Source organism: Pyrus communis, chromosome 17, assembly GCF_041283825.1.
Source record: "Pyrus communis isolate YQ-2024b chromosome 17, ASM4128382v1, whole genome shotgun sequence".
In the NCBI taxonomy this organism is placed as follows: domain Eukaryota; kingdom Viridiplantae; phylum Streptophyta; class Magnoliopsida; order Rosales; family Rosaceae; genus Pyrus; species Pyrus communis.
Genome location: NC_142581.1, coordinates 22,094,720 through 22,120,538, shown reverse-complemented (window position 1 = coordinate 22,120,538; position 25,819 = coordinate 22,094,720). Strand labels below are relative to the sequence as shown.

Sequence of the window (25,819 nt, the reverse complement as noted above, 5' to 3'; positions counted from 1 at the left end):
GACAGAAAATCCCCACATAGGCACTAGGTGGTGGCCACCGCCATGATTAATCTCTAGGCGTATGAAAAATAAGAAGTGGCGTCTAGACTTGCCTAGGTAAGCTAACCTACCAAGGTCGCAACTCTCACATAAACAGAAAATAGATAATTTTTATTTTGCATTTTATTTTTTCAATCAATTGGATACTTGGATAAACACTCATTATATGCTTGTTTCTAATGTTTTCATATGTTTTAGTACTTTATAATTTATATGTCATTTTAGTACTTAATACAATATAAGTAGACATTTATTTATTTGTTATGTAATAAATTTAAAAAGAAAAAAAAAAAAAAAAAAAAAAAAAAAAAACCACCTAGGTCTCACCTAGATGCACCTGCGCGCTGCTCGACTAGAGCGTAGCATCTTTTGGAACCTTTTGAACACTAAATGCATTGGATTGAACGTATATATGAAATGGCTATAGATTGATCCTTTGTTTTCATCATTTTCTTATTATTCAAATCTTGTGATTATGTATTAATGTATCTATTAGATTCTAAATGGAGAATCCCTTGATTCGAATGACCCTAATGAAGGACGTTAATTAATATATGAGGAGTAGTCTAACTCTTTATAAGTCTAACTCTTTATAAGCATATACAAAATTTATTCTCTTCCTGATGTGAAATTCATATTCTCAATATCTAAATGTCGATTAGTACATGATTATACTCTCCAACTGCTCATCAAACTTTGACAACACAAAATCCCAAAGACCTATGAAAAACTTTGTTGCACTCTAAACAAAGAGTAGAGGTTAAGTACATAAGAAATGTGAAGCGTAGTATACTATATATGGATCGAAATACATATTTTCCTAATACGGGGAATAGAATGATACTGTATTGTAGATTGATCAATATTAAGTTTACCCATTTTGACTACGTAGCGTTATGACTTATGAGCTCCAACACGTCGATCTGAAACTTGACATGGATCAGCTAGAACCCTACCGGTTGGCCTCGAACTCAACCCTAATAGAAGCTCAAATTACAAATTTACATAATATCGAATCTAAGACCTTTTTCGAAACCATTTTTAGTTGCAGTTGCAGCATGAATTATTTGCGCAGGATCCTTCACTGTTGCACATATAGTTATATTTAAGGCAACTTTAACGAAAAACTTCAGGCACTGTTCACTTTAATGAAAAATCACATTTTTACACTAAAAAGTCAATCCTGGTACTATTCACTTTATCCTTTATTTTGTCCTTATCGTTAAAATTCAAAATTTTTAAATTATTTTTATTAATTTTTCTTCTATTTAATCAAATTTCCCATTATTGTTGTGCGGCCTATCATGACGGTTGTGCAGGCCTCGTATTAATTAAAATAATAATGCTGGTGTTCTTGCGCAACAACAATGGAAATTTAACCAATTGATGGAGTGTACTGCTAGGGCTAGGGCTAGGGATGGATACAAAACGAATAATTACCAAGGAAAATAATACACCTTCCATATAGAGATTAGAGATAGAAGATGGTGAAACCATCAATCTTATACGACAAATCTTCTCTTCTCTAGCAAAACCTTTAATGCTCAAATCAACAATAGGCCTTTGATTCTATTTTTTTAGGATCAAATGCTTACTATACATACACGTTCAATCCATTCGTCTCTTTTGTTAGAATTCAAGTTGAACACTAACAAGTAATCCTCGTTCAACAATAAAGTACGAAATTAGGATAAAAACTGTGTTTCAGTCCTATATCTTCTATGCACTAATTTGAATCAAATTAGTTGATTATTACATACATTTTCATGCTCGTATTCTAACATATGAATAGTGCTTGCATCCCCGTAAATATGTACTTTCACCCGCGTGAATACTCTCTCTCTCTCTCTCTCTCTCTCTCTCTCTACAATAACAAAATGTAAGCCGACAAAATCATAGAAATAAACCCATCTAGGCCCACAAAATCATAATCAACCCATAAACTCATAGAAATCTGTAGAAATAAACCCATCTAAGCCCACAAAATCATAAAATCAACCCATAAAATCACAGAAAGCTGCTCTGACCCAAATGGAGTCAGCCCAGATAATCAAACAAAGCCCAAAAGGGGTGGCCTTTGCTTCTTCTCTGAAGTCTGCAGATCTTTCTACCCAAAAGCAACCATACCAACTCCCACCGCAGCCTGAGGTGACCACAAGCAGTGAAAATTCCAATTTCGTATAGAAAATTTGACATTTTTTGTAAACAAGTTCATCGCATCGGTAATTGTTGGTGTTCCTCCTCGATCCTACCTTTTTACAACTCAACTCAGCGAGCGAGCTATGATACTGGCAGTGTTGTTCGCCAACTCGGAAGGCAACATCCTAGTTGAACGGTAAGCGCAGATCTCCGCCGTCCTTTCATATATCCTCATGGTTTTGAATTGCTTTGCGTTTTTGGCTTAGAATTGTTGATTATGTTATACCCTTTTGTGGGTTCGGTTAATCTAGCTTGGAAATATGATGGATTGGATCTGAATTGTGGTGTTGGGTTTTTCATTTCTGTGTAATATGTTGTTTTCTTTTTATGTATGCTCGGTTAAATCGGGTGGACTTTGATATGCTAGGATGGTTGCTTATTTGTATTATATGGGTTTACGGGGAAACGTCGAATTTTAAATGGTACCCTTCTTGTTTCTATCTTACGAGATCTTGTCAGATCAAGATGTGAACAGGGTAGGCAACAATTTACAACAAATCATGTTTTGTGTGTAGACATGGTATAGAGACGATTTTGCATTTACTATAGAAACCTCATCATTGTGCGTCGCTGTATGGTGTGTATGCAATTGCAATCTATATGGCGTATATCGAAAAGGACTGATGGTAGTGCAGTTTTGAGTTGATTGCTTTGATGTCTTTTTGTACTTTGGTTTGCTGTCTTCTTGAAGCATTGACGCATTGGTTTTATGTCTTATTGAAGTTTCAACGGAGTTCCTGCTGAGGAAAGGCTGCATTGGCGATCTTTCCTAGTCAAACTTGGGGCAGATAATCTTAGGGGCGTGAAGAATGAAGAGCTCCTTGTTGCTTGCCACAAGTATGTATATTAGTTTCTATTGTTTTTGTGCGGATATAATGCATAATCTCTACGTTTAGATTGCCTTAGTATTAGATGACTAGTGTAATGGCATATCGTGTAATTAGAACTGAGCTGGAGCCTGATTTTTGCCCCAGTGAGAATATAATGCTGGAATGTGATGAAAGATGTAAAATTTATAAGCTAGAGCTTGAAAATTGGTTTGTGAAGGGATTCCCTTTTTGGCATTGAGTATTCTGCAAAGAACTCCATTGTCATCTGTATTTATATTAATAATAGAAACGTGACTCAGAATCTGGTACCATTTTACATGATTTGACATGTGTTCATGTGTTTATCAGGTCAGTTTACATTGTTTACACTGTGCTTGGAGATGTCAGCATCTATGTTGTGGGCAAAGATGAGTATGATGAACTAGCTTGTAAGTATTCAGTGCTCCATTCAATAATATGATGCTGGTTTGTAAAAAACGACGGGATGAAATTAATCAATGAAAATCCAAAGTTGGACTTCACTGTTGTTGGGATTAAAGTTCTGGACCAGTTGTTTTGCACACCTCTTCAATACCTTTTCATCGGTAGTTTAGTTAGTTGCAAATATGGGCTTTTCCATTTTAGATGAGTAACTTTTACATGCCTTCCAAAGTAGTTTCATGTCATCAACCATGCACAAGGCTCTCACCTATTACAGTGGGTCAGTTCAGTATTAGGGAAGGTTGATGACTTTGCTTAGAAGAAACAAGCAAAAAAAGAGTGCTATATATTTCCCCCAAGATGTTTTAGTAGGACCGAATCTGATGTACTGCTTGGTGCAATTGGCCAAAGGTAGCAATTGTTTTATTTGTTTTTCGGTGGAAATTTGATGCCATCACCTATTGTCAAAAAATGCAAAATGATAACTTTTTTAGACTCTGATGTGGTGCTTGCTGTGGTTTCGCCATATTTTGTCAATTGCTTTTAAATGGGAGAGATGATGTACTTGATTTTATTACTGGTATTGCTTTGTTAACCCTGGATGGTTTCTTGCTAGTGTCGGAAGTCATCTTTGTTATAACATCAGCTGTGAAGGATGTATGCGGAAAGCCTCCAACCGAGCGCCTTTTCCTGGATAAGTACGGAAGAATTTGCTTGTGTCTGGATGAAATTGTTTGGAAGGTGAGCTGCTGGATAACTTTTTAAACAATTAGAGCGAAAAATTCTCATCATAATAACATCACAATCAAACCTTACATTTCCTTTTATTATTCGGGTTGATGGGAAGACTTGCTTTCATCCGTCGTTTCATCTCACATTTACTGGACTCCATATTGCACAACAGTTCTATGTTGCTGCCCAGCCTTTTTCTTTATAATGATGAATTTTATCTTCTTTGACATCTGTTTTCCTGTACTTTGAAGGGATTGCTGGAAAATACAGAAAAGGATAGAATCAAGAGACTGATAAGGTTGAAGCCTCCAACTGAGTTCTGAATCAAGCTTCCTACTGAATGTTGAACCGAAAGCAATGTTGAATTCATCTCCGGTGTATTTTCAGGCTTTGCGATAGCCAGTATGTTTTCAAACCTCACTTGCATTAGATAATATGAGAACAGGTAATATTTTTCTACACTCCATGAGATTATATTTTCTATACTCTCAAGATTATTCTTGTCAATACCTTGTAATATTTATACTGTCTTCCCAAAACAATGTGTAGCGTGTTCTTCTCAAAAAACAATGTGTAGCGTGTGTGTCGCCGTGGTAAATTTTTTGCCGGAGAAAGACACGGTGGTTCTTTAGGACGATTTGCGATATAAGTATGCCCTCCACTGAACTCCATGTAGCCCCGAGCTGTGAATGGATTAGGGATCATTAGATAGCTAGAATCAAGAATAACAGATAAAACTAGAGCGCTAAGAGTAGTTTTTACTCTCTACAATTTTATAATAGCAAAGTTTTAAAAAAAAATAATAATAAAATCAGATTGGTACCAAGCATAAAATCCAAAATTTACTATACAAATGTTAATAATAAGAGTTTTTACTCTCTACAATTTTAAAATAACAAAGTTAAAAAAAAAAAAAAAAAAAAAAATCGGTCATGAGTAGCCAAGTTGACTAGAGCTTAGGGTTCTCTCTTTGCAATTAAATTTAAATCCGTCTATGTATGGTTTAAACAAACGAGGAGTTGGTAAAGATTGTTCTCTTTACTAAAACAAGGCTTAGGTTCGAGTCTCATTGTCGATAATTTCTCTTGGTGGTTGATCTGTAAAAACCAATAAAGAGGTTAAGACCCCTTCTATAATTTCACAAAGAGGCTTGTGGTATATGCCCTGACCTTGGAATGGGATAGCCTTCCCTCCTTCAAAACTTTTTCTTACCAAAAAAGAAATTTAAATCCCTGAGAAAGTCATACATTGATCACAAAGGAGGCAAATTGTATAGAACAAAAGTGCTTGGTAATCGAACATCATTAAACTCATTATTTAAATGACATGTCACTTAAAATTTTTGGAAAGCCTTTAAGTCTTCGTACTCCCACGTTTACTATGTTCTGACAGGAATGCAACTCCGCCGAATTCTTGCAAAATTGGTGTACTTTGGCTCCGTAGAAAATTTTGAAATTTCGACACAATGATTTTAGCCTCTTAGGTCCCATTTGGAGGTATTTTTTCACCAAAAACTACTACTTCAAAGTTAAGCAATAAATGGTAAAACAAAACATCCCGCTTAGTTTTAAAACAACCACCTTCAGACAGCAGCTTTTAAAAGCAACATTCAAAAAAGACAAATTTGAGTTTGTACATGCATCAGCTTGCTAGTATTAGAATACACAGCAAGAACCTTATAGAGTTGCTATATGCAAGTGGAAAAACTAGTTATATACAGTGAGTGAGTAGGTGCATAATTGTTTGACCAAGACAACTTGAGAAGAACCAAGAGGACGGCGATGAAAGGAGAAGGCTTGTGGAGCAAGTGTAGGTACGGAGAAGCATGATGCCAATCAGAGTCTCTTCGGAGGCAGTCTCCAAGAACACGATGGTGTTCTTCTTAATTGCTGCTTCCATTGCTTCTAGCTGGTAACTGCAAACAATGACAAAATATAACAGCTTGACAAACCCAACCCTTCATATTGAATTCAAAATTGTTTATAATTTTAGCAACCAAATAATCAAGGAGATAAATGGGGAGTGAGAGTAGCAACCACAATCTGCTTATGAAGTGAATGAAATTGTATTTTGTAGTCTTTTTGGTTTTGTCAGCAACCAAACAATGAAATTATGTGAAAGGAGGAATGTCTCTAACCAAATAACATACATTTAAAAAGATTAAAAGAAGGAAAAACAAGACAATACCTTCTGGCAAATGGGAGAGGATCAAGGTCAGCATATAGTTGGGCTCCGTCAATCTCCATAGCAGCTGGTTTTGCATCAGCTTCTCCACTATTGGCATCACCATCATACTCTTACAATTATTGTTTCCATACCATCACCATCACCGGCTCCACAATTACCACCACTGCTATTACCGCCACCATTGCCATCGCCATCGCCACCACTGTCGTCGCCAGCACCTATGATTGCAACCACCAACATTATCCCACTGCCACTATCACCACCACTGTCTTTGCCATCGCCAACAACAATGCAATTGCCACCATCACCACCGCGACCACTATTGCCTCTACACCCCAACCACCACACCCTATTATTGGCACCACCATAACCCACCCACACCCCCCCCCCCCCGCCGCGGCGCTGTTGGCGCTGCCATCACTGCCACCACCCTGCCACTGCTGTTGTTGTGACCACGGCCATTACTACGTGTATTTTTGTCATAGTTTATCTTTTGAAAATATAGTTTATCAAACGCTCAACCCTTTTATTTTACAACTAGTTACTCTTTAAGCGCAACATAAGCGGTTTTAGAAGAAAAAAACGTCAATCCCAAAAACTGACCCTTAGTTCTATTCTCTAATTGGCTTTGCGTCAAAAAGCCTCCAAAAAAAAATTTCATCATTAAAGGCTTCTTTGTACATATTAGCCGAAATTAAAAATAAAATAAAATAAAGCTCTTTTAAAACCAATTATTTAACAAAATCTGGGGTGAAAATGATGTAAAATAATAAGATAGAATGCACTTATTACTAATGACACTAATCCTATTCGATTCCCAGCGGGGATTTGGTTCCCATCCGGATCCAAATTATAGGGATCCTCGCACCTTAATCATTTATTGTACATCGTACGGTCATAAATCATTTGAATTTTATTATTCAAAATTAAACACAAATAGTAATTAAAAAAAACTAACCATACGATGTATAATAAACGGTTAGGATGTGAGAATCTCTAAGATCCCCACAAAAAGGATCCGGAGAGGATCCTCATCCTCCAAGGGGTACTAAAGGTTAAAGTAAAAGCGTACAAATACGAATACAAAACAACCTTTTAAGCGTGATGGGTTCCTAAAATGTATTCTGAAATTGACTGAATTTGTGGTGGTTTTCATATTTAGTAATTGTTAACAACATGGGATAAAGAGATAATGGTACACCTAATCTCATAACCAGATACCACAATTATAGAGACCGATATATTTTTCTTTGCCTGATCTCTTCCTAATTAAGAAAAAGTAATTTTCACATATCACTTATTTCCTCTTAAGCACATTTATTTATTTTTGGCTTTCATATTACAGCAGTTAAAATAAAATTAATGAAAAAAAAATAAGCAGATATATATCAAAAAAGAAAAGGTGCGAGAAAATCATTTTCCCAAATTAATTTATGCTTGTCATGGTAAGCAATGCATCTCTATACATATAATATCCCACATATTTGTCTTCAGTTGTCCCTTTCTCTCCTCCTCAAAACTATAGTCTATTGAAAACTTGTTATGGCAATAGCAATGAAGGCTCGGGTGACTTTAATTAGCATTCCTCCATTTGGCTTTCATCCAAGCAACTTGAACCAGTCCACAGCTACAACACCAACCCCACCCCCAGCCTCTCACTTCCTTCAAGTTTCAACACACACACAGGTCCGTCTGTTAAGAGTGTTCACCTGTGTACGTTCAAAGTTCGATTTTCTCCCTCCTCCATATCACTTGTGTCAAAAATAAGCTTGCATTGCATTCATTATTTGATGATCGTAAAGTTCTATGTTTGTTAAATTGCAATTGTACATATGAAAATAATTAACTAGAAAATACTAGACAGACAAAAATTGCTTTGGTTTATACATAATTGTATGCTATATCTTACGCAAGAACATTGATAAGTATGGCTCTTGTAGAATGTAAATTTGTACGTTATGTAAATAAAGATTGTACTTCACCTCCATATATACTCGAGATCATATCGGAATTAAAAATTTGGTGATGCTAACGGCCATAATTAAGGTACTTATAATTACTTCCCTTCAAATAGTACTCGTGTTAAAGATTGTGAATCTGAATTACTCATTAAATAAAAGTATTTTTGTTTATTATTTTGGATATGTTGCCTAGATTGATACTTTGACATATTACAAAAAAAAATGGTGCCTTGCCAATGTAACATACTAAATTGTACGTCCGGGACATGCATGTTATGTGCATCTTTATAGGGTTGGAGACAATGGGTGGAATGAACAGAGCATGGCAAGACGGTATAAAGATTAAAGTGAAAGATGCAAATATGTGCACTACAACATTGGTTAGACTGAATGTGCTCTTCTATGCATTTGAGTTGGAATCCCCCTTTCGTAATTTAAAAAAAAAAAAAAACAATCATAATACCACTGGTTTAAGAAAGTAAAAAGATAGATTATTGTTATTTTTTACAAATGCTAGATATAATCTTTTCTAAACTCAACTAAATATAAGAAGAAAGATAGTTTGAACTTGGAACACGATGAATTAAAGAGGTATGTCCTATCTCATCAAGACAATCCATCACTTTCCAAAACAAAAGATCAAAGAATATAAAAATATAGACCTCTTAAAAATGGAAGGTGTCTAAAATAAATTCTAGAAATGCCTGCTCGCAGGGCTTTTCATACCTACTAATAGAATTTCTTGACAACATGACAAAGAGATAATGGTGTACACACTTAACCTAATGTCATAATCAAATATCACAACCATAGAGATAAAGTTTCTGACTGTAATCCACCCTTAGTTAAGCAAGTGATAAAGACTTGCACATGAACGACCGACTGTAGCATTCGTATACCCTATATAATGATATGTCCCCTCTCTCTTATTCAGACTATATTTTTTACTGAAATTAAGTTGAAGGTTATGTCAATAACAATGAAGGCAGCAGGGACTTTAGTGCTTATCTTCACCTTCATGCAAGCCACTTCAACCATTAATGCACAACCCCAACTCCTCCCATCCACTCAGGTATGAGAAAATTCCTCGATAAATAGTTAATCAACAAAGTTCTGTAAATTACTAATGAATATATGAAAATAAATAGAGAAAATATTACTTGTTTAAATTAATACATATGTTCTTTTTCTGAAAATTGTGTGTAATAATTTTTTACTATATATCCTGATGTATTAATAAAATTAATAGATATGGGTTTTTCCAGAATGTAGGTAACTGTTCTTACGTGGTGAAGATAAAGACTAGCTGTACTTCGGCCCATTACACACTAAATCAGATCAATATCACGTTTGGTGATACTTTGAATAAGGTACTTCTCTCCCAAATTACATTATACATATACAAACTCATATATCTATACAATACATATAGTCTAGCTCTATGTCGGAAATAATATGTTGCGTGACAGGCTTATACATGTTTGTAACTTTGCATAGCGTGAATCTAAAAATGTCGTCTAGATTGATGCCTGCCAACATAACATCATCTGCAATGTCACATGAGTGTGATATTTACAACTTGTATTATTGTCTTTTTAACATTATTTCCTGATGATGATCAGGTGTATTCAGGTAGAATTGATGATCCACAAAAAGGCAGATTCCGACGTTGTCGTATGGATACATTTGGTCATATTTTCGGGCCATGCACGTACCCTTGTTGTATGTTATTCTACAGGACGGGATACGATGGGTGGAAAGTAGATACAGCGACAATTTTCGTTGATGCTAAATCTGTCACATTTTTTTTCAACTCGATGTATATCCCACAAGGTGTTTGGTATGGGCTTAATAATTGTATTGGCGCTGATGCGGCATCATCCCCTGAAAACACACACAAAAAGATATAGGAGCTTGTCTTCTTGTTCTGACCGCAACTCTCTGGTTTCTAATAAAAGTGGTACTAGTGCTTTAGTATTCCCATTTTTCATCGATTCCGCACGTTATGTTGATGGTATATGTACAAAATAAATCAATAAAAATGGGTTTTGTTTACTTCGAAAGTTGGTTCCAGTTAAGCAGTTTCTCTCATTCTAAAGTCCTTATGACTATTTGCATGAGTTTATTTAGATTCTTAGGTATGGTGGTTAGAAAGCTTTAGATAAAGTTTAGTTCCAAAGAGTCTTTAAGAAAAACAGCATGTTGCTTTCCCCAGTCGTGGCATAGGTCTAGCTAGCAACGGCGACAGAGCTTATACGGCGGCGCCATAACCAACGGAGGTGGGAGCTGCAGCTAGCTGAAGATAAGGTGCAGAAGGAAATGTCGACGAAAGTGAATACTGATGTAATACAACAAAGTCAGTAGTTCATGCCTCTATCTATAGCAAATGAACATGATTTTGTAAATGAAAGAGAGGTATTTTGAGCTATAGGTCTCCAAAAACACTTAATATATAGTAGAGCTGCGAAGATATCTGTGAGAAATGAGAATAAGGGGCCTCATTTGTGTGTCATTTCGAATTGGGATTAGTCTATAATAAAATTCCACATCGGACATATTGGTCTTTTTATTCTCTACCCAACCACTATACAAGGAGGGTTTTGGAGAAGGAAGATATACATAGAAAATTGAGAAAAAAAATCTGTAGAGGATAATAAGGATAATACTTAGTTACTCACTCATATACTCATTTTTTTTTATTTGGTTCAATAAAAAGATATCACGTATCACGTGTTACTTGTTTTTAAAGTCCAAGAACAATTAAATAACATGTCTATTATTTGTTAAAGGCTTAAATGTAAAAAATGTCCTTGTCTTTTAACCTTTCAGTCAATTAATCCCCATATTTTGATTTTAGCCGATTTAGCCTTTGTGTTTTACACCGTTAGCCAATGCAATCCATTCCACCAAAAATAAGATTTTTGTCAAAAATAAATAAAAGTTCAAATATGAAACAATCCAAAAATTATCATACCCATGAGGGTACGGGGGAAGGGAGATCAGGGAAGTGGTGCAGATTGATGCTATGAAGATGGCACAGATGGGGGAGGGTGATCGACATCGTCTTGGGAGTTGTTGGGTGAAGAACTACGAGAGGGAGTGTGGGTGGTTGCTATGATAAGTCACGGTGATTAGGGTATTGCCTTGGGTGTGTTCGACGGTGGTGGTGCTGGGGGTTTCAAATTCTCCTTTTACTTTTGAATTCTTTTTATTTTCTTATCTTTTATTCTTATTTGTTAATCAATCCGAAACATACTTATAAAAAACTTAACAATAACTAGATGGAAAGTACTAAATTAAATAAGTGAGTGAAGCACGAAGATTAAATCGGTTAAATTGAAAATACACGGACCAAGTCAACCGAAGAGGTATAACACGGTTTAAGGTAATTACTAGATGCATGTAAGGTACATATAAAGTACTTATTGGTGAGTGCCTAAGTATTATCTGTTAAAAGAGCTCTACACTTTGGAGTCAAATGAGTTTTTATTAGGTGCCATGTGTCAAATTCTTATACGTGGGTAATTTTTTGGTACAGAAGATTTGAAGGCTTGCTAGATAACCATTTCAATTTAAGTAATGCTAGAGACACCAACTTTGTCCAACAAATGATGTAGAACATTCTACATCGTACAAATTTTTATTACAATTATTAATCAAATTTCAATTTGATTAAAACACAAATTTAATTGGTGCTACATCATTTTCCAATTTTCTGTATTTTTTTTTTCTTTTTATTTTGGGTAGCCCATGTTTAGTTAAAGTAACAATGATACCGAAAGGGTCCAAAGAATATTCTAAATTAAGGAATACGGAATGAAGAATTCGAACTTCGGATTAGACAAGAAACACACTCTAATCAACTTGGATTACACCTTGATTTGCAAAGACAAAGAAAAAGAACTTACTATTAGCTATGACCCTGTAATCTTCACCAAATCTCACTTTAGTCCTACATTCTATGTTGACTCAATTTATCACATGCATAATTTCTCCGTGTCCTACTTTACCTCTACACTTTATATTGTCTCACTTTAACACACGCACCATTCCTCAATCTCTCACTTTACTTTAATTCTTCAAATAGGTTAAAAGAATTGTTAATTGCTAATGTGGCATGAGCGATTTAGTCTTTTCAACTATGTTAGCTAAACTCAAACCAATGTTTGATTTCTCTAGAGTAAAAAATAAAAAATAAATAAATAAAAGTAAAGAAGAGGAGAGCGATAAAGGTAGAGATTCTCATGACAGAACTCTAAGATCTTTGTAAAAAAGTTTTCGAAAACATTGAAATTGATTTGCGAATTTTGAAATTCAATCTTTTCTTTTGATATTTTTCTCTTAATATGAAGAAATCAAACCCTAATTTAAGTTTAACCTACCTCACATTAGCCATGAGTTTCACTAACATGTCATTTCACATGCCACACAACCAGCGTAATTGAGAAGACTAAATCTTTCATGCCACATCAGCACATTTAAGGGTTGCTTAACTAATTGACGGAATATGATAAAGTGGAATATTAAAAAAAGAGGTATTCATCAATTTCCCCCTTAAACTTGTGACCATTGGCCAATTTTCCTCCTCAACTTTAATTTTGACCAATTTCCCCCCTCAACTCTAGTAATTAGTCAATTTCCCCCTTCAATTTTAATTTTGGCCAATTTCCCCCCTCAACTCTCATAATTAAAGTTGGCCAATTTCCCCCCTCAACTCTCATAATTAGTCAATTCCCCCCACCCTCAACTTTAATTTGGCCAATTTCCCCCCTCAACTCTCAAAATTAGTCAATTTGCACCCTACTGTTAATTTTTTTTTATTTTAAATTTTCCATTTATTCTTTTCTTAATTTTCAATCTTTCTAATAACTTCCAACAAAGTACTAAAATTAACATAAACTCACCTGCATAATATAGGCTAAAATGTACAAAAACATAATACAATTAGTATGTGATATGGGTTGATTATAAGAAAAAGTTATGAATCGGGTTTAAAGCATGTAGAAGAAGAAATAATAACAAAAAGAAATAATAATCCTAAACTCATGGATCAGACCTATTTCAATAAAATGGGTTATTCTTAATAAGGAGTTGAAAATTATGAATAGACTAGCCATTTTTTCACTAAAGCTCGATTCTCCGCAATTTACTTGAACTTAGCTTTCACTTTTATAAAGAAAATTGTATTCACATACAAAAATTTACACATCAATCATTTTCGTTATCAATTTTGTATAGTAAAAAATCAAATAAAATTACTCTATACTGATTTATCATGACTAATAATACTATCTATGATAAATTGTAAAATTCTAAATTTTAATCTATTTGTAATAGGATAAAGATATAGGAACATGATTAACATACATCTTATTTAGTTTCTTACACACACTTGTTTAATTATGATCAAATTAAAAAATTAACAGTAGAGTGTAAATTGACTAATTATGAAAGTTGAGGGGGGAAATTGGCCAAAATTAAAGTTGAGGGGGGAAATTGGCTAATTATCACAAATTCAAGAGGGAAATTGATGAATACCTTTAAAAAAAATCGTAGATGTTAAAGCGAAACAATATTAAGTATAGAGATAAAATGAAATTTGTTAAATAGTACAAGTGTGATAGCAAAGAAAAAAGAAAAAAATATACTGTGAAGTATATTCCTGCCCGATGCTTATTGCTTGAGGTCATGCCACGCTATACTGGCAGTGAGAGAGATACAGGTGGGGAAAGGACCAAAAGGAGGACAAGAAGTGCGGATAGACACATGGCAGCAGGTAGCCTGTGCTGGGATTCAGTGGGACATTAATTGTCGTTTCTTTGTTTGGATCTGTACTCATTAATTTGAGGGTTGGGAAAGGCCAGTCCTTCTAATCCATAAATTAAAGAATTCGTGTCGTTGAAATTTGATCCAACAGTTTGAATTATTATAATTTTTAAAGTGGATCTCTATTTATAACCGTTGATTCAAATTTCAGCCGCACGAATCACCTGATTTGATGAATTAAGAGAAAAGAATCAGAAGAAGATCTCTTTCCCACTAAATTTACTTTGATCAAAAAAATAAAAAACAATTAGTTTTACAACAACAATTCACTTTTTCGAGTGTCAACAAGAATTATAGTGGTATTTTAGCTTTTCTATGCCACCAAGAATTACAGTGGTATTTTAACTTCTTCTTGTCATCATTATGTGATTCATCAACGTTATGAATTAAACTAAAAATTTATTTAAAAAATACAAATCTAAAATTCCTACCCAACCATTATATCTCCCAGGTGAATTTACTGCGATTTCATCTGGTGCAAGTACAACTAATGATTTGTTGGCAACATGACAAGGAGATTAATGCCAAGGGTAAAGAGAGGGAACTCCAGTATATAGATCTTATTGCCTGATGAGACAGACAGTATTGAAAAGTAAAACAAGAACGATGAAGGCTGTGAGTTCTCTTCTTCATTTGGGCTTCCTCTTCCTCTTCACCTTCGCACAAGGCAGCAGCAGATCAATCATTCCACAGCCCCAACCTCTCACATCCTTCAATATCAACAAAACCCAGGTAATTAACATCAATTCTTCTCGATTAATACACAGATTATATTATTTACCGTATAGTCTTAAACTACAAATTAATTTATATGTCACTCTTGCAGAACGCAGGGAGCTGTTCTTACACTGTATCAGTACAGACCAGCTGTTCTTCGCCCCGCTATACACGGGATCAGATCAGTATTGCCTTTGGTGATGCTTATGGCAATCAGGTAATACTAATCTTAATCTGTACAACTTTTTGGATTTACCATCTGGATTAACGGTCTGACAACATACAGATGACTTTGTCGAGAAAAGTACTGCAATTACAACTAATAAAACTCATAAGTAAAGATTATATTGGATTTTTTGTTTATTGGATTATCAGGTGTATGCTCCGAGAATCGACGATCCGTATTCGAGGACATTCGAGAGCTGCTCCACGGATACGTTTAAGATTTCGGGGCCATGTACATACCAGATCTGTTATGTGTATCTGTACCGGAGCGGATACGATGGGTGGAAAACAGAGGCAGTGACAATCTATGGCCATTACACCAAGGCTGTTACGTTTTACTACAACTCTTTTATTCCAAATGGTGTTTGGTATGGATTTAATCAGTGTAACAGTGCTGCAGCATCCTCCACTTCGAGCATGTAGCTGGGAATGTAGAGGAGATTAGCAGTGCTGGATTCCTGGTTAATTTCAGGTCATTTAGGGCTCTGCTATGTAATGTGTATTGATGCTTTAGCATTATGTGTTTGTTGGGTTTTTGCTTGTGGTGAGGGTTGTTGATTGATGGTATCAAGAACATGGAATTTTAGAAATAAAAGTTGATTTTAGTAGAGCAAAGACACTTTTTACGGAATAGGACCCTCTTCGGATCTTTTTTGTGGGGATTCGGTCCGTTCATCGTATATTGTGCGTTTATAAATTATTTTGCACTTTTAATTTAAAATTGAATATAAATAGTCTTTAATGAAAATTGGCCGCACGATATATGATGTACGATGAACGGATATGATTGATTCATCCTCCATATTCCCACAAAGAGGATCAGAAGAGGATCCTTGTCCACTTTTTACTTCCTTTTGTTTTTAATTTGAGCAGAACAATTGTTGTTTGCTACACACTTATTAGAGGTGGGTGTATCTTGTTAATCTGAGGGCTGTGCTTTAATGTGACCTCAGCATTGAGGTGGTGATGAATCTCTCGCCTCCTCTACTTAGTTCTCTATACAAGCAATTGCTTTAATTCGCTGCTAAGTTACAATCCTATGATGGGCTTGTTGACACTTTGTACTTTTGATTCAAGTGAATTTACTATTTCTTTGGTTCATTTTAATTACCAACACAAACTAACTTTGGCTATGTTTGGATAAGGAACTTCCACCAATAGAATTTGGATAAATTGGTTAGAAACCAAATAAATAACATTACAACAAAGGCAAGAGAATAAAAAATGGACTCATTTTAAGTAGTCATTTAAAACTCCTTCACGAAATCATTGTTGCACAATTCTAAGTAGTTTATTTTAAATGCTTTAATACTCGCAAATCCAACGTCCGAGAACATTACATAGGAAGAAATAGAAATGCACTACAGGATCATTATAAATGTACCGATGTAAAAGAGAATTGTAGATAATTCATTCTAACTAGTTATTTGCAAATTGTCAAAGCCGACTTCCCATTAAAATATTGTCCGCTTTAGGCCCGTCCAATCCAGTTTTGTTTCTTGGGCTTCCATACCCAAAACGTGTCTTGCTAAGAGAGATGGGATGTGCACATATAAAGCACATCACCTTTCCTCACCCAAGCGATGCACATCACATAATCTCTCTCATGCCCCTTTATAATGCTCGTGTGATTCATTCTAATTTTTGTTGTTGAAATCAAATTTGTGCACATCCGCAAACGGATGTGATATCTTGTTGAAATCACCAAATGAGCGTCGACCATGGGGGAATGGGGTTGATTGGGAGAGTAGCAAATCTGATTTAAAACTGCCTACATATCTTTGGAGAGGAGAATCGAATAATGTGTAATTCTTAGAAAAGAGTGGTGTGATGAGAGTTACATCATGAGGCATCCTTAACGAATCAGTATATGTCGAGGCGTGGGAGAGATGAGCCTCCATGGATATGTATCACATAAACGATGATGTGTAAAAGAGGGAGATGAAGCTATATTAGGTGTGTATAGGATTCTTAGAGATATCAAATCCCCTAGATGGTGGTGGTAATTTCAATGCTTAGTTTATGTGGAAGAGAGTACTAATGTGAAAAGCTTTACTTAACAGGTTAAAACAAATTACCCATATTAGCACTCTCTTCTACATAATGATTGTCGATGTTTATGTGAGACTAGGTTTGTTTAGTAGTTGAAAATTACCGGATTAACATTTTTTTAAAAACAAATTGAAATGCGTTACTTGTGGGTAGATTTGTTAAAAACTCGATATTAACGTGTTGATTTGATAATGACTTAATTAGTTAATGTATTAATTGGAAATTGTTATTTTTTGTGTTATGATTTGACAATGACTTGATTAGTTAATGCATTAATCGGAAATTGTTATTTTTTGTATTATTTCATATTGTGTTAACGCGTTGTGAAAAATCTGCAGGTCTAGGTGAGTCCAACCCAACCGAGAGGGTGATTTCGTCCACTCACTGTCCCCCACACTCCTATATCTTCTGCACTCCATTCGAAACCCTAAGTCCTCTCTTCCCTCTCCCCGAACCCAAACCCTAGATCTAGGGCACCCCTTCTCTTCATTCTTCTCCCCCGAACTTTTTTCAATTTTTGTACTTCTTTTTTTTTTCAAATTTTCACAGAGGTCTCGGCACCCGCAGATTATCACTCCGTATCTCTCTCTCTCTTGCTCAGTGGAAGCTCAAAGGTATGCAATTCGGAAAACCCTATCTGAGCTGTTGAATGTGTTCTTGAAGTTTCTGATTCGCAATTCTTGGTGAAATTGTATTCGCTGAAAGTCTAATTTTGGGTGGGTGTATAGAATGGGTGAAGTCAGAGACAACGATGGTTACGAAGAGGAGCTCGTCGACTACGAAGAGGAGGACCAAAACGCCCCCAACTCCGTCTCTGCCAAGCCTTCTGGCGATACCGTCAAAAAGTTAGTGTCTTCAGTTTATTTTATTTATTGTAAATCTGTATTTATTAATTTTTGATATAAAAATCACCTGAAATTACTATCACCGATCAATTGGGTTCCTTGCTTATGTATGTAATAGATAAAAGTTGTATTTTTTTAAAATTTTGATTTTAGTTACACTTGCTTTTTTTATTTATTTATTTTTTTTCCGGTCGGTTTGTTCTTAGATTATTGGTATTGTTTGCATTTGATTGGTGAAACTGAGGAAACAAGTATATAAAGTATGGGTTCCTTCGGTTCATTAAATTCTTCAGGAAAAAATTTGATAGCATTTTTACTTAGGGTCTTGTGCTGGTTTGCCTCATGTGTTTTCGATGATTTAATCAACTGAATAAGGTTGACATTGTGAATAAGGTTGAGATATAGCAGCCCAAGTATAGTTATCTAATAATTGCGTGTCCGAATAAAAGAAATTAGACTGGAAAGTTAACCTTCCTCTAGGCATTACTGTGGTTAGTGTGGGAAAAACATGATACTGTAGTGATTTATGGAAATTGCAGTTTCTTAATTTCTCAGTGGAGGGTAATGCTTCTATGCGTCTATCTCTTTGTTATGGTTCGATGAATGACACCAAAAATTTGTTAAGATGTGCTGTATGTCTAGCTAATCTGTAATTCATATTTGCGATGATTTAATGTTCTTTTGGTTTTAGTCCCCAAATTCTGTTCTTTCTAACCTATTATATAATATGGTTCAGGGGATATGTTGGCATCCATAGTTCGGGATTCAGAGACTTCCTTTTGAAGCCGGAGCTTCTTCGAGCAATTGTGGATTCTGGATTCGAACATCCTTCGGAAGGCAAAGTTCTACTCTTTGTTTTCATTTGATATCATTGGTTATTCTTGAAATAAATTTCAAGAGGCATTAGGCTTTTGATCTTTTGGTTGGGAAAAGATTGTTAGATAATTATATATGGTTACATCTCATTTTGTATTCCTGGTTACAAAGTAAATGACTGAGTTCTTGGCATACAACTTGAGCACGCTATAGACTCCAAATCACTTTTAACTTCTTGTTAGTTTAGCTGGTCTGGGAATCACTTTTAACTTCTTGGGAGTTTAGTTGGTCTGGTATGAGATGGCGTTGATATATCAGTTCTTTGGATGAGTTTCTGTAAGTTTGAAATTTCAATAAAGCTGTTGATGTCAAGTATCTAATTGTTATCCATCTTAAATATTCGAATGCCTTGTGTTTTTTCCTCCATTGTTTTTATCTGTTAGATTAGATGTGCCATAGGAATTGCTAATTTAAAACATGCAACAATGCGTAGTGCTATCCACAAATCCATTTTTACTTCTCACATACCCCTCTCGATTTTCGGCCGTCGGATTGAATGAATTGAAGAAGATCAATGGCCAAAAATTAACAAGGGTGTGTGAAAGGTAAAAATGATTGTATGAATATCAATATCCTTTGCAATTAGAGATGTGAACACTCCCTCATCAACTTATTTTTGTTACATGGAATGTGAGAATGGAAAGATTGTTGTACTTGTTTAAGCATCTTCCATGTTTAACTGTTTCTGAATTTTTTTTTCTTTTTTCCATCCAGGTAATCACTAATTCCATATTCATGATTTCGGCAAGAAAACTGGTTTGGTAAACCTTTCCATTAAATGGATCTGGAAGGTCATTTATACTTACTGAGGTTTCGTCCGGTACGATTTTGTTTGCTTCATTAGTTCAACATGAGTGCATCCCTCAAGCTATCTTAGGAATGGATGTTATTTGTCAAGCAAAATCTGGGATGGGAAAAACTGCCGTCTTTGTTCTGTCAACCCTTCAGCAAATAGATCCAGTAGCTGGTCAGGTTGCTGCTCTTATTCTTTGCCACACAAGAGAATTGGCTTACCAGGTATGTTCTGTGAATTTAAGTATAGAGAAATCTATTTTTGAACTATTACAATGCTGATCTCTGCATGAGTGTGTGATGCATATATATATATGTGTGTTGGATATGATGCAAAAAATGTTTCCGTCGTACATTTCTATGTTCAGTTTCTGTTTCATGAACTAACCTCTGTGTTTCTTGGTACAGATTTGTCATGAATTCGAGAGGTTTAGTACTTATTTGCCGGACCTGAAGGTTGCAGTTTTCTATGGAGGTGTTAGTATCAAGGTTCACAAAGATTTGCTAAAAAATGAATGTCCTCACATTGTTGTTGGTACACCTGGGAGAGTATTAGCTTTGGCAAGAGACAAAGAGCTTGGACTGAAGAATGTCAGACATTTTATTCTTGATGAATGTGATAAGATGCTTGAGTCACTTGGTAAGTGTTTTGCGGCTAATTGTTAAAAGGACATTTCCTACAATTTCACTGTGGAAAAACTTGTTTTTGTTTTGTTTGATTTATTTCTCCATTTGTTCTATCTTTTTCAGACATGAGGAGAGATGTGCAGGAGATATTTAAGTTGACTCCTCATGACAAGCAAGTGATGATGTTTTCAGCAACACTAAGCAAGGAAATACGCCCTGTTTGCAAGAAGTTTATGCAAGATGTAATGTTCACTTTAATCCTTGACATGAATTTAGAATAATCACCTTATTTTGATTGTATATAGTTGGTATAATATTAATTAATGGTCTTACTCCTAATTTATGAGAATTTTGCTCAACCGATCTGCCTTTGACAGTGAATCTGATCCCAAGGTTTTTGAGCAATCATATAACAGTCTGCCTGTGTCAGGCAGCATACGAGATTTTTTCTTCGTCTTAAAGAGTATAATTATAATAATAGAATGTTATGGATACTGCTTCTTGGTCTTATTGTTCACATTTGCTTATTATGGAGCATTGGAGGCCATTGTGTTTTAATTCAACTTGTGATCATATTTGTTTGTTGCAGCCCATGGAAATTTATGTGGATGATGAGGCCAAATTGACTCTTCATGGTCTCGTACAGGTAAGTCTAACATGTGAATCTGATTGATGATTTCTTGTGTTGTTGGTTAAGTGTTTCTTGCTCGCTCACCCTTTTGCTTTCTTGCTGCAGCACTACATCAAATTGAGTGAGCCTGAGAAAAACCGCAAGTTGACTGACCTCCTTGATGCATTGGATTTCAACCAAGTTGTTATTTTTGTAAAGAGTGTAAGCAGGGCAGCTGAGCTGAACAAGTTACTTGCTGACTGTAACTTCCCCTCCATCTGCATTCACTCTGGAATGCCTCAGGAAGAAAGGTATGCCTTCCATCCCTTTTTGATGACATAGAATGTGTGAGTGTCAAGCCTTCTTCCATATATTATTTTCTCACACCCCATTTTACCTCTCACACACCCTTTTAATTGTTCAATGGTTTTTGAGGGTGTGAGAGGTAACATGGGGTGTGTGAAAATCACTACCCTATATATAATTACATAAAAAACTATAAAGCAAATAATAGGGTGTGCGTGAAGTAAATTGGGGGGGGTGTGAAAATCACCACTCTTACTGAAAACATATGCTAACAGTTGCTACCATTCATAGTAAGGGTTTAATAATGTACTTGGTTGTGTTATTCTACTATCCAAATGTTGCCCAATTTTTTTACGCTAAAAAAGTGATTCTTTTTTTTTTGTTTAAAGTTAAATTAGTATACTTTTGGCTTATTAGAGTATTATGAAATTGGTGCGTTGATTTGATTTCTTATGTACTATATTGTAAACTGTCAGACTTCTGTCCTAATAGATGCAATTATGGTTCTTTAATTCTTGATTGAGAAAGGGTAGTGCTATTCACACCCCCTTTTACCTCCCACAGACCCTTGTCAATTTATGTTCACTGATCTTCTTCATTTCATTCGATCAGAAGGTCGGAAATTGAGAGGGGGGGTATGAGAAGTAAAAATGAGTGTGGATAGCACCACCCTTGAGAAATTATAGGTCCCTGTAGTTCACTCTAGCCTCAAGCAGGCTTATGCGAGTCTGTGCCCCAGCTTATAATTTCGTATGCCTGTGCTCTTTTTTGGGATATATTGTTATGCCTGTGCTTTTTTGGGATATATTGTTGGTTTACTGTGTGAATGCATTATGATCTGCAAGTACAGATGTGTTAATTACTTTTTAGTCATTTTTATGAAGGAAAACTAATGGAAAGGGCTTGAAAACTTTGAGTTTTAATGATAAGGACAAAATAAAGGGTAAAGTAAATAGTACCAGAATTGACTTTTTAGTGTAAAAATGTGGTTTTTCGTTAAAGTGAACAATACCGTGGGCTTTTGGTTAAAACTCCCTTTTTATTATAACTATTCACTGTTGCTCCAGCTGACTATAAAGCTTAGATACGGTGGACGTAATTTTTTGAGAGTATCGTCATAATTAACATGTTTGTAAATTCTGTTTCATATCCTTAAGTTAAAAAGAAGTCAAATTTTCCCTCCATCTGAAGTTCATAGTTAAAAGGAAGTCACTGAGGCTTCTCTTTTTCTGCTGGTTACCTACAACTACCCATGAATGGATCACTCAAGATGTCCCTCAAGTATAATCAATTCTATAGATATTACAATGATCATAGTCCTTCCAAATAATACCCTCAGGCTTCGTTTGGCAGCTCGGACTGTACTGACTATTTCAATCGGATAGGATAAATAGCCACCGGATAGGACTGACTAAATTAGTCAGGCGTTTGGTGCAGTATCGGACTAAAGATCAATTCTTTAATACTGTGTTTGTTACTGTACCATATAAATCGTACTGTTATTATTTTTTATCAAAAACAATTTCCATATTAGTTTTAAGAAAAAATTTGTTAATAAAATGAATAAAAGGGAAAATAAATTGACAGAATAATCCACAAATGAGGTCCTTTTGATTTTGTTTGTGCACATTTCTCCATCTTGCTTGCCTTGAAGAGCTTGTACGAAGCCCTGATCTTGATCAGCTTCCCTCTCGCTGCCGAGTTCTTCAACTGCAGCGCTCCAGATGCAAAAAATTGAATCAGAAATCTCGATTTGAGCACCATAATTGAAAACCCAGAACCAAAAAATGGAGAAAATGAAGAATTGATATGAAATCGCAAATTAAAGTGCCTGAAAGTAGAAAACCCAGAAGCAAAATATGGAGAAAATGAAGAAACCGGGATCTAAAATCACGAATTAAAGTAACTGAAAGTATGGAGGTTGAGCGACGGTTTTAATATTAGGTGTTGGCTGTACAGACTTCCTCTCTTATGGAGTTCTGAGTTTCGTCGCTGGCTATCCTTCCTTCTTGGGCTCCTCCGTCACTGGAGCCTCTGCTAGCAGTTAGGATGGACGGAGGGAGAAAGAGCGGCAACAACTTGGTCGCAATGCGCAGAAGCAGAGAGGGTTAGAGAAAAGCGAACGCCTGACTAAATTATACCAGCGTATAGGAGAGGATAACTAAGCGGGTGTAGGGTGTATTAAAATTGTGGGACCGGATTGTTTTATCCGGTGGTTATTTTACACATTATGCACCAAACAACTAGGTTCGTATTATTAGTACTATCCGGTTCCTTATACGAGCTGCCAAAACGAGGCCTCATCTGACCTAACTCAGTGACTAATCTACCTACTTCCTTAGTTGGGACTCTCCTGTCGTTTAGCATCCATTAACTATGGTTCCTGTTCCTGTGATTGTCCACTAGATCTCTACTTGATACATTTGGCTCCAGAGGATGATGTGTAAATCATAAGGCGAAGCATTTAGAGGAAGTAATTGCATTGTTTTAGCATAATTATATTCGGGATTTCTGATTACCTATTTAGCTTTTTCTTATTTCTCCAGTATTTGTTGCATATGGCATGATTAGCACCCAATAATGTCACTGATTCTGGTCTGGTTTTAGAAATTGAAAATCAACAAAAAGGGCCATTGTTTCTTTTTTCTTTTCCTTATGAATAATAGGGGACCATTTACATGGTTTAGAAAATGTTTATGAATCTTATGTCAGTAATTGTATGGTTTGGTTGGTTTGACTTTACTATCATTTCCACATGATTGGAGGATGTTTTGAGCTTAGTTGTTTCTGAATTGCTTTTTTTTTTTATTGCTTGTTTTCTTTTGTTTATCTTGTTTGTGCATTAGACATTTAGATGAAGTTGTAAATTCAGTTTGGAGTGCAGATGGCTAAAAAGGAGTGCCAAAATTGTTGTGTGCGATTTAGCCTCATCTAATTTGCATGGTTTTCCGCTTGCAGGCTAAAACGTTACAAGAATTTCAAGGAGGGGCTTTCAAGAATTCTTGTGGCAACAGATTTAGTAGGAAGGGGAATTGACATTGAGCGTGTTAACATTGTTATCAATTATGACATGCCTGATTCTGCTGATACCTACTTGCATAGGGTATTGTTTCATTTGCATATCCGTGTTAACAGTTTTGTTGTTTTGCCTATGTTTGTCGGGGGCGTACACACTGTTCCTAAACTCTGGCTGATGGGTTTTCCTTCCTTCACAGGTTGGCAGAGCTGGTAGGTTTGGTACCAAGGGGCTAGCAATTACATTTGTATCTTCTGCTTCTGATTCAGAAGTTCTTAATCAGGTAAGTTGTGTGCGTACGTATGTACTGTATGTATATAATACATAACCATATAAACATAATTCAATACAGGTTCTTATGCTTCTGCTATTCCTTCTCTTAATCCAAATCGATCGTTTCAGGTCCAGTCAAGGTTTGAGGTGGACATAAAGGAGCTTCCCGAGCAAATTGATACTTCTACTTACAGTAAGATATCCTTTTTCATAAATTGTACATGATCTAGTATAAGCATTAACACAGTAACGAATAACGATGAATGAAGTAGCAGCAATAGTGAATGGGACAAGCATGAATCGAGAGACTTGTTCTTTTTTCTTTTTTTTTTTTTTTTTTTTTCCTGTTCAGGAAAAGAAAAAAGAAAAATCTTGAATCATGATGAAGTCTTGTGGCACTCTTGCCTTGTGCTAGTACTTTCTGATACAGATATACTCACAAATCGTTCTGGTTTACGCAGTGCAAGTGTAATCATTTTCCGAAAGGAACCCTGCAAAATTCGAGCGACGGTGGACTCTGGATCTAGTTGCCTTGTTCCGGTTCAGTTAGTAGCACATTTGTTTTGAATGTAGACTATTTTGTTGTAAGGGAAGAGGATTTAGGATGCTTTTGTTATAGGAAGCAGAGGATCTGTACGGTTGAGATTTAGCTGAATTGTTTATGATAATGTGATGGTAGTTTTAACTCAAGATTTCTTTTCACTAAAGTTTATGCTAATTTAATTTCCTGTATTTATTTACTTGATGGATGAAATGATTTTGGTATATTTTCCTCGCATCTTTTTGACATCAACAGTGCTTATTTATCAAAACATTCATAGTTGTAGGCCTTCTTTTCGAGTTTTTAATCGATTATAGCCAAAATTTTACCTGTTAAATGTCAGTTTCTATGAAAATTATCAAGCACAGCCAAAACTATAGACTATAATACCTTCAATTTAGACTGCAATTACCCAAAAAGCCAAAAGCGTTTTAGATAGGCCTTGAGGGAGGGCAATGGTTAACAATCGAGTTGTAGGCGCAATAGAACCGTCGGAGCAAATTTACAGTCCTCAACTATTGAGTCTCGTATACTTTGGAAATTGGACTCCGATGACAAAATTGTTATAACAAAAATACATATTTAAGCATAATATAAACCAATAGATTAATGGAAAACCGATTGCTTTCCAATTTCCGCGCCATTCATGGTGTATTGAGAAATTTGTGACAAACCACGGCAAGTATTTAAGTGAAAATGCGGTAGAATTTCAAGTCAAGTTTGATTCTTATTTTTGGGTTTGAGG

The 25,819-nt window shown here is 35.5% G+C and overlaps 4 protein-coding genes across 6 annotated transcripts; all 4 read left to right on the top strand.

Annotated features, from left to right (window-relative positions):
• The first annotated feature begins 2,092 nt into the window (after window positions 1-2,092).
• LOC137708299 (SNARE-like superfamily protein) lies at window positions 2,093-4,727 on the top strand. Its single transcript, XM_068447344.2, has 5 exons — window positions 2,093-2,374; window positions 2,962-3,075; window positions 3,417-3,496; window positions 4,105-4,229; window positions 4,472-4,727. The coding sequence occupies exons 1-5, from the start codon at window positions 2,322-2,324 to the stop codon at window positions 4,541-4,543; spliced, it is 444 nt and encodes a 147-aa protein (XP_068303445.1). The 5' UTR covers window positions 2,093-2,321; the 3' UTR covers window positions 4,544-4,727.
• Window positions 4,728-6,978: 2,251 nt separating this feature from the next.
• On the top strand, window positions 6,979-10,345 carry LOC137749281 (embryo-specific protein ATS3A-like). Of its 2 annotated transcripts, XM_088689759.1 has the most exons (5): window positions 6,979-8,093; window positions 8,660-8,748; window positions 9,327-9,440; window positions 9,634-9,738; window positions 9,991-10,345. In XM_088689759.1, exons 2-5 carry the CDS (start codon window positions 8,671-8,673, stop codon window positions 10,276-10,278), a joined length of 585 nt encoding a protein of 194 aa, XP_088545885.1. In that variant the 5' UTR covers window positions 6,979-8,093; window positions 8,660-8,670; the 3' UTR covers window positions 10,279-10,345. The 2 variants fall into 2 exon arrangements, with proteins under 2 accessions (XP_088545885.1, XP_088545884.1); XM_088689758.1 differs by having other exon boundaries at window positions 6,979-8,748.
• Window positions 10,346-14,711: 4,366 nt separating this feature from the next.
• Window positions 14,712-15,751, top strand: LOC137708368 (embryo-specific protein ATS3B). The gene is made up of 3 exons (XM_068447424.2): window positions 14,712-14,926; window positions 15,021-15,128; window positions 15,287-15,751. Exons 1-3 carry the CDS (start codon window positions 14,765-14,767, stop codon window positions 15,557-15,559), a joined length of 543 nt encoding a protein of 180 aa, XP_068303525.2. The 5' UTR covers window positions 14,712-14,764; the 3' UTR covers window positions 15,560-15,751.
• A 1,732-nt stretch (window positions 15,752-17,483) lies between these two features.
• Window positions 17,484-25,223, top strand: LOC137707439 (DEAD-box ATP-dependent RNA helicase 15). 2 transcript variants are annotated; one of them, XM_068446305.2, is made up of 12 exons: window positions 17,484-17,802; window positions 17,917-18,033; window positions 18,770-18,870; window positions 19,754-19,926; window positions 20,110-20,341; window positions 20,452-20,570; window positions 20,918-20,974; window positions 21,065-21,249; window positions 24,203-24,347; window positions 24,460-24,543; window positions 24,663-24,726; window positions 24,995-25,223. In XM_068446305.2, the coding sequence occupies exons 2-12, from the start codon at window positions 17,918-17,920 to the stop codon at window positions 25,003-25,005; spliced, it is 1,287 nt and encodes a 428-aa protein (XP_068302406.1). In that variant the 5' UTR covers window positions 17,484-17,802; window position 17,917; the 3' UTR covers window positions 25,006-25,223. The 2 variants fall into 2 exon arrangements, with proteins under 2 accessions (XP_068302406.1, XP_088545459.1); XM_088689333.1 differs by having other exon boundaries at window positions 17,554-17,802; window positions 19,624-19,926.
• The last annotated feature ends 596 nt before the right edge of the window (window positions 25,224-25,819 follow it).

Bases quoted from the DNA above. Each gene is read 5' to 3' on its own strand.
- LOC137708299 (XM_068447344.2), top strand. From the start codon at position 2,322: ATGATACTGGCAGTGTTGTTCGCCAACTCGGAAGGCAACATCCTAGTT. The intron at 2,375-2,961 runs GTAAGCGCAGAT...GTCTTATTGAAG, and splicing joins GGCAACATCCTAGTTGAACG to TTTCAACGGAGTTCCTGCTG. The intron at 3,497-4,104 runs GTAAGTATTCAG...GTTTCTTGCTAG, and splicing joins TGAGTATGATGAACTAGCTT to TGTCGGAAGTCATCTTTGTT.
- LOC137749281 (XM_088689758.1), top strand. From the start codon at position 8,635: ATGCATGTTATGTGCATCTTTATAGGGTTGGAGACAATGGGTGGAATG. The intron at 8,749-9,326 runs GTTAGACTGAAT...ACTGAAATTAAG, and splicing joins ATATGTGCACTACAACATTG to TTGAAGGTTATGTCAATAAC. The intron at 9,739-9,990 runs GTACTTCTCTCC...GATGATGATCAG, and splicing joins TTGGTGATACTTTGAATAAG to GTGTATTCAGGTAGAATTGA.
- LOC137708368 (XM_068447424.2), top strand. From the start codon at position 14,765: ATGAGACAGACAGTATTGAAAAGTAAAACAAGAACGATGAAGGCTGTG. The intron at 14,927-15,020 runs GTAATTAACATC...TCACTCTTGCAG, and splicing joins TCAATATCAACAAAACCCAG to AACGCAGGGAGCTGTTCTTA. The intron at 15,129-15,286 runs GTAATACTAATC...TTGGATTATCAG, and splicing joins GTGATGCTTATGGCAATCAG to GTGTATGCTCCGAGAATCGA.
- LOC137707439 (XM_068446305.2), top strand. From the start codon at position 17,918: ATGGGTGAAGTCAGAGACAACGATGGTTACGAAGAGGAGCTCGTCGAC. The intron at 20,975-21,064 runs GTAAGTCTAACA...TTCTTGCTGCAG, and splicing joins CTCTTCATGGTCTCGTACAG to CACTACATCAAATTGAGTGA. The intron at 24,348-24,459 runs GTATTGTTTCAT...CTTCCTTCACAG, and splicing joins CTGATACCTACTTGCATAGG to GTTGGCAGAGCTGGTAGGTT.